This window comes from Pleuronectes platessa, chromosome 13, assembly GCF_947347685.1.
Source record: "Pleuronectes platessa chromosome 13, fPlePla1.1, whole genome shotgun sequence".
Lineage (NCBI taxonomy): Eukaryota > Metazoa > Chordata > Actinopteri > Pleuronectiformes > Pleuronectidae > Pleuronectes > Pleuronectes platessa.
Window position 1 is genome coordinate 6,727,711 of NC_070638.1, and position 16,118 is coordinate 6,743,828.

Below are 16,118 nucleotides of genomic sequence, written 5' to 3' on the forward strand. Positions count from 1 at the left end.
GGAAGTTGTAAGTGTGCTCACCTCATCCCAGAAGGACAGGTGGCCACCTTGTGTTCATTTACCCGACTGCAGCTCACCCCCTCTCTGTGCCGGCTCACCCTGTTGGAAAAACCTCCCCTTCAGCTTCCCCAGCTTGAGCCCCCACGAAGAGTCTTGCAACAAAAACTAAATGTCATTTTCCCTGTGCGTGTGTGTGTGTGTGTGTGTGTGTGTGTGTGTGTCTCAGTGCTCGGCGGTCTGTCAGATTTATCCAATCAGAGCCCCTGCATCACTCCACGGCTGTCTTCCCTGTATCCCCGTCTCCTCCTCCCTCCTAAGCCCATCCTGGGGGTCCTCTGCGATTCCTCCTCTTCCTCTTGATCAAAAACCCCAGCTCTGTGGCTCCTCCTCCAGTATTTCTGCCTCTCTCTCCACCACGCTGCTTCCCTCTCTCAGGGGTCCTCTCTCATCAGGGGCGTTCCTGCTTACCTGAGTCACTCTTTGCACCCCTGTTGTGACTGTGCATGTATGTGTGTGTGTGTGTGTGTGTGAGTGTGTGTAAGTGTGTGTGCAGGCTGCAGCTGAAGCTCACCACTCTCCCTCTCTCTCTCCCTCTCTCTCTCTCTCTCTCTCTCTCTCTCTCTCTCTCTCTCTCTCTCTCTCTCTCTCTCTCTCTCTCTCTCTCTCTCTCTCTCTGTTGCCATGCTAGAGCAGGTAACATTCGGCTATAGCGCAGGAGACACACAGCCTGAATTCAAATGCGCCTCCAGCTTCTCAGATTTACAAAGCCTCCACCCCTCCTTAACAGCAACATAACCCCCCACCACCACCCTCACCCCTGTCATCTCTCTATCTGTATCCTCTGTTTCTCTCATTCTCTCTCATTCTCCTCGTCTCTCTCCACTGTGTTTGCTCCTTCCCTCCACTGTTGCTTCCTTTTGTGTCCTTTCTCCTCTCTGCTGTCGCGCTCTCCCTCGCTTTGGGCTGAGGAGGCAGCCGGCTTTTGTTTAAACTGCAACAAAAAGATCTTTTAAAGGACACTTGACAAAGTCTAAGAAAATCTGCCAGGGCAGTGAGAGTATGTGAACCTGTATCCCACATTTATCAACCAGTTTGTAAAAGTTACTAGAGAGGAGTGATTTTCATCTTTTCAGGTAAAGATTAAGATGTACAGTCATGCTACAGCAGCTCCATGAGGGTCAATGCTTTGAAGCTTTAGTCTTTTATGTTAATGTACATTTGATAAAAGGGTTAGGGTTAGGGTCTAAGTACAGCTGAGCATCAAGTGGACGTCTTTAACGTCAACATTTTGATCTTCTGGTCGCACTACAGTTGGTAAAAAAGTTATGGGATCACCAAGGATTCACCATCTGGGAAACATGAATCGTGGGTTCCACTGAAAACATTAAAGAAATTCAGGCGATCGTCCTCTGAGGACCATGAATGAACGTACAAAATGTTATGAGATACTTCACTGGATGACTGAAAACTTTGACTTGACCAGTATGAGTCATCCTCTGGGGACCGTGAGTGTCAGCACAAAACTTTACCATCTTTATTCTCATTATTTGTTATCCCTCAGTCAACACATCGTTAGTATCTTTTATCTGTAGATGAATCAATGACAAAAAATTATGAAAAATAAAAGCACATTACTGAAAACGAAACATATCCATTATCTATAGTGTTAAACTTTTGAAGGTCATTGACGGTCGTCACACCTACTGTTTCTCTAGAGTCTCTAATTAACCTCCCTCCAGTCTGCATGTCTTTGGACAGTGGGAGGAAGATGGAGAGTAAAGCCACACAGACAATGGGGGAGAACTGAAGGTCAAACTAAACCTTAAAACACCCTAATGAGCACGACACAACAATGAAGAGAGAGAGAGATGCAGAAATGCAAATTGCCGATGGAATGATTAACAACACATATTTTTGTGTTGAAGACTAATTACAAAGTTGACAGTGTTTTGGTGGAGAACGTGATTATGCTTTCGTCCACGTTAGTTTATTTCTTTGTCTGTTCGGTAGCAGGATTATGCAAAAATGACTTGGGTTACAACATCCACAGAAACATGTAGTATTTAGAGAATTCATGTATCTTGAAAAATAATCTGGTATGATTAGTGGACTTCAGTTTGCAATTTGGTGCAGATCCAATTTAAAGATCTTGTGAATTTAAATGTGGTTTCATACGGGGGGGCTTTTGAGGTTTGGCGGAGGTATGTGAGTTTTCATATGTTTTATTAGACCTTAGGGATTATATTTTGGCCAAAATGACTTGATGACATGAATATTTCCGCAGTGTATAAGCTGAACAAGAGGATAAAAGTGGATAAATTAATGCAAAGCTTGTGTGAGTGTGACAGGTTTATTTGACTACATAAAAAAAAGGCCTGTGCCACTTTTTATAGCTGAACATGGACCTCACAGAGTCAGATAAGGAGGATTGAATAGAGGCTGTTGCTTCTTCACTTGATCATTCAGGTCGTTCACTCGGTGTCACGAGAATAAAAAAAAGTGCTCTGCAGACAGTGAACATGACGTGCTGTAAAATGGACACAATAACCCGGGCTGCGCTAATGCTTTGGTGCAGATTATAGTGTGAATCATTAAGGGGGAGACTGATCGGGGGCTGTGGGGAAATTAAGGAGAGTTCATTTTAGTTCACATACTGGTCCATGAAAACAGCTCTGGCTCCTCGCTGTGAATTACAGCTATTGTCTGGTGCCCTGTCGCTCGATGTGTTTATCCTTAACGTCTTTAACAAATCCTCCTCTCTCCCCGTCCTGAATGCATTACCACATTAAGAAGGATATCATTTTCTTTCAGACGATCACTGAATTCATCACCTCGGATGCAGCAGGACGTTTTGCTGCTATTTTTCTAATTCACCCATTTTTTTTCCAACCCAGTCTCATCAGAAAATGTTCAATGGCAACGTTGGTCCACTTGGACCGACGTTGCCATCTCACAATCTGGCCTCTCAGATTGTGAGATGGTAACATTTAGTCCTCCCAATGTTTTGCATTGGCGTGTTCTCACGTCACGTGACTCTCAAGCTCCCGTCTGCGGAGAGGAAAACATGGCGGAGATTCCTTGTTTTTTCAGATAAAAATATAATTTTGTAACTTAGTTTGGGCATAAAAATACATTCTGACACCATTTCTAGCGAGAAATGTGGTCTTTGCTTCCACAGTCTTCAGCCAGTTCGTGCTTATGATAAATATTTTAATAGTTATCACGCATGTTTTTATCGTTGCTATGATGGTTGCCATGGCACCACGGGCGCAGCTTGGTGTTTAAATCACAGTCCCTGCGTGGTGTCCTTCAGTGATCGTGAATGTTATTCATGTTATATAATAGTAATATTTGAGGCTAGATAACATCTCTAATGAGAAGGATCATGCGAGTCTGCTCATACCGAGGCCGGCCCGAGTGCGCGACCGGCCCGAGTCCGCGAGCCGAGCGGCCCGAGTGCGCGAGCGGACCGAGTGCGCGAGCGGACATGACGTGTGGCTGTCGTAAAAACCCTATTTGTAAACAACCAGCCCTTTAACTCGGGGCTGCGTCATAAACACGGCGCGCTTGGAAGACCACGATGTCATCTTCCTTCTGTCAGGTAAGTAGTTTATTGTTTTTAAAGATCGTTACGATCTAGGTTTACAGTCCGAGTGCGGAGAGAGTCCGTCAATCCACACTATGGACGCTGTTCATCAGCTAATACGCCATTGTTAGCCACATGCTTCAGCCCACGGTAGCCTGTGCTACCTGGGAGGTGAATACATGGTTGTTGAAAGCAGTTCAAGACGCTTAGCTCATCATTGAGGGACGCTACAATATAAATATAAACATGAATTTGATTTATGAATGCTTTAGATTAATAAGGAGTGTATTTATCTACCATTACTCCACAATATCAGGTCAATTTGGTTTAATGTATAGTATGCACTATGACAATAATGTTTCCATGTTATGGAGTTGCGATTCATTTTATAAAACAATTGCTATGTTCTGTTTTTTAATCAAGGAGGATCCAAGTGAAGCTACAGGAGTTTCATTAACGTCAACAACTTGGACCAAACAGTTTGTTTTGCTTGATGAAGAGCAGGAAGGGCAGCCTGGAGAGAAAGAGAAGCCGGGTTGAGCCCACTACCATCATCCACGTACCACGAGGAAGATGAGGGAGAGAAATGATCCTACCATTAAAGAGGTACTTTTAAGTTACATACCAGAAAAAACATTTTATATAATTTGCCAAATATACATTTTTATTAAATCCCCAAAGTACACTTGCTGAAATACAAGTTAATATCACACTGAAAGAATTTTGATCAATCATGCTTCCCTGCTGTGATTGTTTAACTAGGAAAACAACTTTTTCCACAGGAAGGCAAGTAAATTTAAGGAATACATGTGCAAAGTTTTCCTCTGTTATGTATAATGATGACCCCCATCAAACATAATGTTAGCAATATTTACACCTTTTAATTTATACTGTTTATTTCTGTCTACATGTGTGAATTTGCCTTCATTAGTTTCAGAAAAGAGCGATGATGTATCGGTCAGTGGGCGGCAGCACGAGACTCCGCAAACTAGTCTGTAAGCAAAGCAGACGAAGGCATCGAGGTTGCGGCCTGCCATCATTGTTATTTTGCTTAAGGGACTGAATATGTTTCATGTAGAAATATTAGCATTTCCCTTATATCTACCAAAACTGCTTGTTTCACAGACTGCAGTTTTGTTTTGATCCGATGTGGTGTGCAAATACAACCGTATCTGCAATGGGTTGTGGGGCATTAACATTTGTAACTCTAATTTTGTTTTGACAGACTGTGAAAAGAACGTTGAGAACATCACCACTCTACAGGAAGACACAGTCCAGTAATGGGTGTCAGAAGTTCAGTAGTGAACGACAGGTACTGTGGAAAAATATGTGTCATTGTTGTACAATGTCCTTTGACTCTGTTTAAACAAGGTTAACACAAAAAGGTTTGATTGTAAACTGATATCGGTATGAATTCATGTTATTCTCCTCGTCAAAAGAAACAAACAATCCAAATTACCTGCAGAAAGCCCTTGATGGACGCTTCAGCTGCATCGTCAGACTGGTGAGACAGCAAGATGCCAACTTTAATGCCAATTTATTTGTGTAACATTCTGTGACCAAATGTATAGATAACTTTTTGTAGATTGTAAAAATAGATAACCCATTTATTACAAAAAAACTACACTAGAATTATCGCACTGCGTTGTATGACTCCGCTAACCAGAGCAGTGTCCGTCTACATATTTCTACATATTTTCTCTCATATAAATGACACTGTATATCTTGACAACTGAAACCATAAGATGAGGTCAGTGTGGCCTTGACCTTTTTACTTTAAGACAAATACAAAGTTAGACAATCCGAAAACATGCAGTTATGCCTCCGGCGACTCGCTATTGCAGAGGCATTAAAACCGTAGTGTAGTAGATTGGATTTTATTGGTGTTACATTGGACATCTTGTATGGGTACACCAAAAAATATATTTGGTTTCACATTCTAGATGGCAATAAGCAGAGTCATCAACTCAGGAAAAATATTTCTGTAGAAAAGAAAGCCTTGTATGTGTGTATGTATACATACACACAAACGCACAATTGAGACGTTTTTGTCTTTTATCATATATTCTCAGGCAGTACTGATGCATTTACTGAGAGGGGACGTGAGGGCCTACTCTGCGTGCTCAGAGTTCAAGCCCAGCAGGCTGCAGCGGGCCTGACATATTCTGGAACAGCAGCACAGTCTTTGGATGACTCCTCTGAAGATGAAAACATGGCGAGGTACTTCTCCACTGATGAAGAACTGTGAGGGCTGTGATTAGCTACACTCTCTTGCTACAATGCTACTCATGCTACTCCCTGGCAGCCTTAGGAAGGCATTAGCTTGCTGTGTGGTAGCTGTTAGCTTCAGCATTTTTAGTTTTTAGTGGCCTGTCTGACGTTTATGTTAAAAAAAAATCAGAGGGAACCATCCTCATAATTTAACACTATGGTTTGTTTGTGTCCTTCAGTTCTTCTCAAGAGAAGCAGTACAGGTGTGCCTCAGCTCCACGGTCCCTCCTGCAGCCTCCGCTCCTGATGCTAACCTCATGTCTCCATCACACCAAGCAGCAGACCTGGATTGACAGACCTTTCTCCAGAGCTGCCCCCTCCCTCTGAAACCCCCCTCTCCAAAACACTATTTGTGTAGTTTTTAAAGTATTTTTTGCATGAGAATTGTTGATCATAACATTTCCAGCAGATGCCTTAATATAATGTTTGTGCACAATAAATGACATTGATCATAACATAATGGTATTTCCTTGCACTTCTACACCATGATATTGTCAGATAAGATGCTGATTGCATTAAAGCAGTGAATGCTCTGCTTTAAGCAACATAAACAAACAATGATCCAATGAATCTGAAGTAGAATGGGCACATTACATTCTGTAGAGAATGCCTCAGTTATGGAAGTCAGAAAATAACTTTCTTTATCTGAGGTTCCAGTCATTTATAGTCACAGCAAAGCACACAGGTCTGGTTGTCTAAGTGGCGCCCATATCATATTGTTTAAGATGTGTAACATCAAGTTTGTGTTTCAGTGCAAAATTAGTCATTAGTCAAGAGTTCACCTTCTTCTTTACACTAAAATTAGGTGACCCAGATGTTTCACAATGCAATCTGATAAGGTCTTATGAGAAACATTCTTAACATTAAAGAAATCAACACAGAGGATAGCAATATCTGTTTGACTTTAATCAGTAGCTGGTAATCGGCAGCCTGACTTATTCAAACACATTAATACTACAATGAATGAGGCAGGGCCTTCTATCAGAAATCAACTATATCGTCACGTTATGTTTCTCTTGAGCACATGGAAATTACCTTCAGCTTCCACTTACTGTCACCTGAACCATACTGTTATTTCTGTATCTACAGTGACTTTTAGGAAAACATATACTAGAGGGCAATGTATAAACATTAATACATCTTATTTATATAGAGCTTTTCAAGAAGTGCAAGTACTAAACTGAGGGAAAGCTAATACAAACAATATATATATATCTTATTTCCATGTGCCAGGACAGCCTCACACTTGGATATAAACCAATTTTAGAACACATTTGCTTATACTGGAGATCTTTTAAATTAATGTCCCAGAAATGATTTCTGATGGAAAACCCCTGCCTTATTCATTGTAGTATTAATGTGTTTGAATAAGTCAGGCCGCTGATTATCAGCTACGGATTAAAGTCAAACAGATATTGCTATCCTCTGTGTTGATTTCTTTAATGTTAAGAATGTTTCTCATAAGACCTTATCAGATTGCATTGTGAAACATCTGGGTCACCTAATTTTAGTGTAAAGAAGAAGGTGAACTCTTGACTAATGACTAATTTTGCACTGAAACACAAACTTGATGTTACACATCTTAAACAATATGATATGGGCGCCACTTAGACAACCAGACCTGTGTGCTTTGCTGTGACTATAAATGACTGGAACCTCAGATAAAGAAAGTTATTTTCTGACTTCCATAACTGAGGCATTCTCTACAGAATGTAATGTGCCCATTCTACTTCAGATTCATTGGATCATTGTTTGTTTATGTTGCTTAAAGCAGAGCATTCACTGCTTTAATGTAATCAGCATCTTATCTGACAATATCATGGTGTAGAAGTGCAAGGAAATACCATTATGTTATGATCAATGTCATTTATTGTGCACAAACATTATATTAAGGCATCTGCTGGAAATGTTATGATCAACAATTCTCATGCAAAAAATACTTTAAAAACTACACAAATAGTGTTTTGGAGAGGGGGGTTTCAGAGGAGGGGGCAGCTCTGGAGAAAGGTCTGTCAATCCAGGTCTGCTGCTTGGTGTGATGGAGACATGAGGTTAGCATCAGGAGCGGAGGCTGCAGGAGGGACCGTGGAGCTGAGGCACACCTGTACTGCTTCTCTTGAGAAGAACTGAAGGACACAAACAAACCATAGTGTTAAATTATGAAGATGGTTCCCTCTGATTTTTTTTTAACATAAACGTCAGACAGGCCACTAAAAACTAAAAATGCTGAAGCTAACAGCTACCACACAGCAAGCTAATGCCTTCCTAAGGCTGCCAGGGAGTAGCATGAGTAGCATTGTAGCAAGAGAGTGTAGCTAATCACAGCCCTCACAGTTCTTCATCAGTGGAGAAGTACCTCGCCATGTTTTCATCTTCAAAGGAGTCATCCAAAGACTGTGCTGCTGTTCCAGAATATGTCAGGCCCGCTGCAGCCTGCTGGGCTTGAACTCTGAGCACGCAGAGTAGGCCCTCACGTCCCGTCTCAGTAAATGCATCAGTACTGCCTGAGAATATATGATAAAAGACAAAAACGTCTCAATTGTGCGTTTGTGTGTATGTATACATACACACATACAAGGCTTTCTTTTCTACAGAAATATTTTTCCTGAGTTGATGACTCTGCTTATTGCCATCTAGAATGTGAAACCAAATATATTTTTTGGTGTACCCATACAAGATGTCCAATGTAACACCAATAAAATCCAATCTACTACACTACGGTTTTAATGCCTCTGCAATAGCGAGTCGCCGGAGGCATAACTGCATGTTTTCGGATTGTCTAACTTTGTATTTGTCTTAAAGTAAAAAGGTCAAGGCCACACTGACCTCATCTTATGGTTTCAGTTGTCAAGAGATACAGTGTCATTTATATGAGAGAAAATATGTAGAAATATGTAGACGGACACTGCTCTGGTTAGCGGAGTCATACAACGCAGTGCGATAATTCTAGTGTAGTTTTTTTGTAATAAATGGGTTATCTATTTTTACAATCTACAAAAAGTTATCTATACATTTGGTCACAGAATGTTACACAAATAAATTGGCATTAAAGTTGGCATCTTGCTGTCTCACCAGTCTGACGATGCAGCTGAAGCGTCCATCAAGGGCTTTCTGCAGGTAATTTGGATTGTTTGTTTCTTTTGACGAGGAGAATAACATGAATTCATACCGATATCAGTTTACAATCAAACCTTTTTGTGTTAACCTTGTTTAAACAGAGTCAAAGGACATTGTACAACAATGACACATATTTTTCCACAGTACCTGTCGTTCACTACTGAACTTCTGACACCCATTACTGGACTGTGTCTTCCTGTAGAGTGGTGATGTTCTCAACGTTCTTTTCACAGTCTGTCAAAACAAAATTAGAGTTACAAATGTTAATGCCCCACAACCCATTGCAGATACGGTTGTATTTGCACACCACATCGGATCAAAACAAAACTGCAGTCTGTGAAACAAGCAGTTTTGGTAGATATAAGGGAAATGCTAATATTTCTACATGAAACATATTCAGTCCCTTAAGCAAAATAACAATGATGGCAGGCCGCAACCTCGATGCCTTCGTCTGCTTTGCTTACAGACTAGTTTGCGGAGTCTCGTGCTGCCGCCCACTGACCGATACATCATCGCTCTTTTCTGAAACTAATGAAGGCAAATTCACACATGTAGACAGAAATAAACAGTATAAATTAAAAGGTGTAAATATTGCTAACATTATGTTTGATGGGGGTCATCATTATACATAACAGAGGAAAACTTTGCACATGTATTCCTTAAATTTACTTGCCTTCCTGTGGAAAAAGTTGTTTTCCTAGTTAAACAATCACAGCAGGGAAGCATGATTGATCAAAATTCTTTCAGTGTGATATTAACTTGTATTTCAGCAAGTGTACTTTGGGGATTTAATAAAAATGTATATTTGGCAAATTATATAAAATGTTTTTTCTGGTATGTAACTTAAAAGTACCTCTTTAATGGTAGGATCATTTCTCTCCCTCATCTTCCTCGTGGTACGTGGATGATGGTAGTGGGCTCAACCCGGCTTCTCTTTCTCTCCAGGCTGCCCTTCCTGCTCTTCATCAAGCAAAACAAACTGTTTGGTCCAAGTTGTTGACGTTAATGAAACTCCTGTAGCTTCACTTGGATCCTCCTTGATTAAAAAACAGAACATAGCAATTGTTTTATAAAATGAATCGCAACTCCATAACATGGAAACATTATTGTCATAGTGCATACTATACATTAAACCAAATTGACCTGATATTGTGGAGTAATGGTAGACAAATACACTCCTTATTAATCTAAAGCATTCATAAATCAAATTCATGTTTATATTTATATTGTAGCGTCCCTCAATGATGAGCTAAGCGTCTTGAACTGCTTTCAACAACCATGTATTCACCTCCCAGGTAGCACAGGCTACCGTGGGCTGAAGCATGTGGCTAACAATGGCGTATTAGCTGATGAACAGCGTCCATAGTGTGGATTGACGGACTCTCTCCGCACTCGGACTGTAAACCTAGATCGTAACGATCTTTAAAAACAATAAACTACTTACCTGACAGAAGGAAGATGACATCGTGGTCTTCCAAGCGCGCCGTGTTTATGACGCAGCCCCGAGTTAAAGGGCTGGTTGTTTACAAATAGGGTTTTTACGACAGCCACACGTCATGTCCGCTCGCGCACTCGGTCCGCTCGCGCACTCGGGCCGCTCGGCTCGCGCCGCTCGGGCCGCTCGGCTCGCGCCACTCGGGCCGGTCGCGCACTCGGGCCGGCCTCGGTATAAACAGACTCGCATGATCCTTCTCATTAGAGATGTAATCTAGCCTCAAATATTACTATTATATAACATGAATAACATTCACGATCACTGAAGGACACCACGCAGGGACTGTGATTTAAACACCAAGCTGCGCCCGTGGTGCCATGGCAACCATCATAGCAACGATAAAAACATGCGTGATAACTATTAAAATATTTATCATAAGCACGAACTGGCTGAAGACTGTGGAAGCAAAGACCACATTTCTCGCTAGAAATGGTGTCAGAATGTATTTTTATGCCCAAACTAAGTTACAAAATTATATTTTTATCTGAAAAAACAAGGAATCTCCGCCATGTTTTCCTCTCCGCAGACGGGAGCTTGAGAGTCACGTGACGTGAGAACACGCCAATGCAAAACAATGGGAGGACTAAATGTTACCATCTCACAATCTGAGAGGCCAGATTGTGAGATGGCAACGTCGGTCCAAGTGGACCAACGTTACCATTGAACATTTTCTGATGAGACTGGGTTGTTTTTTTCCTGGAGAGTCGGGAGTCGTCGGTTTGGCAATTCCCTTAAACAGTTTGTCCTGCAGCCCCGGCTCATCCATCAGACAGACAAAGACCAAGTGCTCCATAGGGTTTAATTCTGTCAGACTTGTCCTGCATGGTGGAGGTCTGCCAATTACACTACACACCAGTATCTGTCTGTGGTGTCACTGTTGATACACTCACACACACACATATATGCCAAGGTTACAACCCAGTGAGTTACACGGCCACGAAAAACTCATAAACCAACACGTTGCCTGCGCCACAGGCTGAAGACGAGGGTGAGATGCTAATTTTGCAAGGATGCACGACAGAGAGAATCGTTTTTTCTCCTGGATCTGTGATGGAAGGCAAACACAGGCCGAAGGAACTGTATCGGAAATCACGAGAGGAAAAACAGACACTTTGTTCTGTAACGCAGACGAGAAGAGGAGCCGGTGTGATTCATCAGGTTGGCGTCATTACCATAAAACTGTCAGAGGTCTGGTGTGAGTCCTCCTCTCTCCGGTTGGGGCTTACGAATGTGAACGTAATGGAAAAACCAGCATTAATGGCCACTCGACCTCTTAGAGGGAAAGGTCACAGCAAAAGCTTATGAAGGGATATTTCTGCCCAGATAAGAAGACGCAGCTCATCACGTGTCAATGAATGAGAGAAAGGATGAAAATGATAATAATCCTACAGGGCTGTTTTAGCAGTCAGCAGATATACCCCTCGAATCATTAAATAGAGTAATATTTATTTATTCCAGTTAATTCCCAGAGATTTGGAGAAGCAGTTTATAATATTTGTTCCATTAAGAGCTGTTGCTGATGTAAACATATTGATTTGTGGAGCTGTAATTAATTAAATTGAATACAAATTTACACCATAATTAAAATAAGACTTTTTTTATTCAGTAATGTTTTGTTTACATTGGCTTTTTTCTCCCTTTTTTGTGGTATGTTAACAAATGTGATACAAATAAAAAAAAAAACTATTAAACACGTAGCTGGAAAACATACAATTTAGTTTAAATATATACATTTGGATTCCAATTGTACACTGTAGCCTACACACTACAGAATCATCTTTACATTTGGGATATTTGGATGCGTGGCCTCTCAGTTCATTAACAGACATTACCATTCAACACAGGCTGCTCCACATCATCCACCACCATGATTCCCTCAGTGCTGCTTCCAACACATAAATATACCAACTTTTCAAGCACCCGCAATCAAAGCAAATCTGTCATCGACGACAGAATGCGCCACTCCTCCTCAAAACATGCTCTGCCTCTTGAATATCCTCAGCCTGGTCAAGAATGTAAAGTAGATAAACGTCAAGCTCACCAGCGCATTCTTCAGCGGGTACAACACAGGCGTCACATAACCAAACACAACAATCAGGGCGACCCGGACGATGAAGAAAGGAAAGTCCTGCAGAGCCACTCCAGCAGAGGACAATAAAGGGTTGTTAGGAGTGATGACCATGCGGAGAGTGGACAGGAAGCTTATAATATAGACAGGGAAGACCCAGGCTGAGTAGAAGATCGAGGGCTCTCCTGCTACTCGCATCATCTCCACAGTGTCCAACCAGAACAGGAAACTATCCACAAACACCTCCGACCTCCCATCCCTCCTCCACAGGAAGCCGAGGTTACCGGAGTAGGACCTGTGGCGTGAGGATGAGGAGTACAGGTAGGCAGTGCCGGGCGCTCGTGAGCTTGGAGTTGAGTGGGTGGGTGAGCCGGCAAAGTGCCGCCATCTGCCCGACGTGCTGCCGTTTTTGGCCCCTGGAGGGCCTGGGGTCAAACCGTTCTGGCCTTCATCAGGGCGCAGCTGGCTCGAGACGGTGGGCACCTGCTCCAGGTGGGTGAGGACGGGGCCGTGGATGTCAAAGTCAGGATCCAGGCTGTCGGCTGCAAATTGCAAAGAGCGCACACAACTCCAGATGTTATACTACACACTGTCTATGATACGATGACAGTAACTAGAAAAAAGTCTGAAAACATAACAGTTCCTGGCAAAGCTCACAACATTAGCTCTGGGTTGAACATGGTTAAAATGGTTAAATAATCAACTTGGTTTCATCTGTAGCAGATTGATAATCATTAGAGTTGCACATTAGGAGGTGTGCCAAAAGGCCTTCTGTGAAAATGTCCTCTCTTTGAAATATTGTTGCACAAAACGTGCAACATGAAACTTCTTAATAATGCCAACAACATCAAGTCTTACATTGACCGAGGAGCCTGCAGGGCCGAAGCCTCTCTGTGATATCCACACAGATGAGGGAGAAAAGCACCAAGGAAACGGGCAACTCTGCGAAATGGTCCAGTCTGTGTCCGCTGTCCACCTGCACCTACAGTGTGACGATAACAGAGAAAAATAAATATGTATTCAAGAGTCTAACCAAGAACTGACCTGCCACTTAGAAATCATGAGGGATGAAGCAGGAAGAAACGAAAATGAAATTTTTTATTGCAACTTTTGGCTCGAGCTCCTGTATTCGGGATTTAATGAACCTGTCCAATTTTACTATCCCATAATTACAGATATTAAGACGCTGCTGAAGGTCTTTGAGGTCGGATGCTCTTGTTTGTGTCTTTGCTTGTCTGAGCATAAAAAGAACACATTTTAACTTGTGTGTCTTTTTACGATTTAGGGGGGAATTTAAGTTAATGTAAAACCTGGCCTGTTTACTATAGGTTACTGAATACCCCAGACTGAGCTCAGTCTTGTGACAGGCCACACATTCCCATTGGCTTTTTTCGTTTAATGATGATGATGATGCCAAAGTCCTCCTCAGTACATACAGAGCAAATCCTCTGAGGCTCAGCCAATAACTAAATCTCAAGGGACGAAGGAGTAAGACAGGCGCTGCCTCTCCTCTCCTCTGTGGTGCACTGGGCCAAGTCGACCATCACTCACTGAGTCACTTTCCTGCTCTAAACACATTCTCTTACACGCGGGGACCATAAAAACGAGTTGCGCCACAAATGGACTATTTACGACAAATATGCCGCTTCAAGGGATCCGTCCGAGCACGGCGGAGCAAAACGTCCACAGGTGCTCCTCAGTGACAGGAGGATCGGTCACGATGACGTTACCTTGGAGCTGGCGATTAAAACAGCAAAGCACGGGAATGTGCACAGGATGAGATACATCAGTGTCGTTGGTCTCCTGAAAAGTCAACAGAGGTCATTTTAGGCGACGTGTGAATGACTATCATCTGACTATGGTGAAGAATTGTTGTTTAAAGGTGGACAGACGGTAAATCACAGTTATTCAGGTGTAATTTGACAAATCGGAGTATGTTTTATGCTTCTTGATACATTCCATTTTTACTCATGTCATCTATCTGTCATCTGTATAGTTACAAGTTATCTACATGGTGTTTTCTCACATTAGTCACAATAAACCCCTGATCAGACAGACCTGTAGCAGTAAAACCACTGAGCTGAGCTGAGCAGGGCTGCATTTTATTAATTATCAATTCAATGTTTCCTTTTTAAGATAAAAAATAAAGTTATTTCCTCTCTTAAAAACTATATTATCACTATTAATAATATTACACTGCACCTACAAGACATCCCATTATTGTACAAAATATAATATTTTATTAAAAGGTGTTACCTCCGAGGGCCATTTTACATCGTGAGCACGTCTACTTATATTTACATTTTTCTGATGATATTTTTGAACTTAGAGGGATTTTTTTTAAATGTAGCCAATTGTTTTTACATTATTCCTACTTCCATACAGTCAGTGGTGGGATGCAATACATTAACTTTATTACAATACTTAGGTACATAGAGTACTTTTCACTTTTTCCCCACTAGATATCAAGAATATTTTTGACTTCTTCAGCCCAAATCTCCCATCCAATATTTCCCTGAAATGGTTGGTCTCTCTTGACCGGTCTATGTTGTCTCAAATTAGCCCTTTACCTACATGTAAATACCTTATCCAACACATCTCATGTACTCACCACTGTTGGATCTCTGCGATGGAACCTTGCCGCTTCAGAATCACAAATTTGAGAGGAACCCACACCAGCAGGGTCACAGAGGTCACATAGGCCAGAGAGACCGCCACCACGAGCCAGTAGGCCGTCAGATCTCGACCTTTCACGTCACGTACCAGGCCGGCGAACCTCTCCATTATCACAAAGATCGGTACGACGAGGGCGGCAAACTGCAGCACCTCATAGAGGACCAGCTTGACCGTCTTCCCCGAGGTCATGGTCCCTGAACACCAGCTGCTGGTCTGGACTGGGCGCTGAAGACTTTGACAATCATCTCCCACAAGAGGAGCCAGTGGAGCCGTTGGACTCTGCACACTGACATTGCTTACACTGCACCGGGGGCTGTATTCTTTTATTGCTGAGGTAATGAGGTGGTCATGCTCACTTTTTTATGGGCTCACAAAGAAGAGCACTCCCATCCCATAATAACGAGGGAGACAATTACATTGAGTCTGATGCTGGTTGGGACACATGGTCCATTTCAACAGCGTGATTTTTCAATCAGTAAAACTATATTAAAATAAAATAATTATGTTTATATTAAATGTCCCGAGCTGGTGTTACGCTTGCATCAAAGTTCACAATCTTAATAATTTTGAAAATATTCAGGAACTGCAAATCAAAACTGCTTTTGCTCTTTAAAAATGTCTTCTATCTGGACTTGTTCACTCATGTACACTGAGCTCCATCTAGTGGCAAAGCAAAGGACACTTTTTAAACCTCCTGAGCATTTGGTTTAAAGACCAACACTGTGTCTCAGTCCATGATATGAACTGGTTCTAAACAAGGGCGTAACATCAGGGTTGATTCAGCGGGACAGTTGGATTATTGATTATTAGATGGGCTGTACAGGACAGTTTTAATTATTTACCACATCATAAATTACGCACTAGGTTCGAAATACGTGCTGTGCTCATGCTAGTTATGTGACAAA

General features: G+C 42.0%; 1 protein-coding gene and 2 long non-coding RNA genes across 4 annotated transcripts; 1 reads left to right on the forward strand and 2 right to left on the reverse strand.

Moving 5' to 3' along the window:
- The first annotated feature begins 3,467 nt into the window (after positions 1 to 3,467).
- LOC128454177 (uncharacterized) lies at positions 3,468 to 6,213 on the forward strand. Of its 2 annotated transcripts, XR_008341605.1 has the most exons (5): positions 3,468 to 3,601; positions 4,010 to 4,192; positions 4,812 to 5,090; positions 5,659 to 5,806; positions 6,037 to 6,213. It is a non-coding gene; the product is annotated as an uncharacterized LOC128454177 (long non-coding RNA). The 2 variants fall into 2 exon arrangements; XR_008341604.1 differs by lacking the exons at positions 5,659 to 5,806; positions 6,037 to 6,213 and having other exon boundaries at positions 4,812 to 5,633.
- A 1,595-nt stretch (positions 6,214 to 7,808) lies between these two features.
- On the reverse strand, positions 7,809 to 10,552 carry LOC128454176 (uncharacterized). The gene is made up of 4 exons (XR_008341603.1): positions 10,419 to 10,552; positions 9,828 to 10,010; positions 8,214 to 9,208; positions 7,809 to 7,983 (listed from the first exon to the last, which is right to left on the reverse strand). It is a non-coding gene; the product is annotated as an uncharacterized LOC128454176 (long non-coding RNA).
- A 1,886-nt stretch (positions 10,553 to 12,438) lies between these two features.
- LOC128454173 (transmembrane protein 236-like) lies at positions 12,439 to 15,402 on the reverse strand. The gene is made up of 4 exons (XM_053437454.1): positions 15,149 to 15,402; positions 14,268 to 14,340; positions 13,396 to 13,519; positions 12,439 to 13,079 (listed from the first exon to the last, which is right to left on the reverse strand). Exons 1-4 carry the CDS (start codon positions 15,400 to 15,402, stop codon positions 12,439 to 12,441), a joined length of 1,092 nt encoding a protein of 363 aa, XP_053293429.1.
- Positions 15,403 to 16,118: the final 716 nt, after the last annotated feature.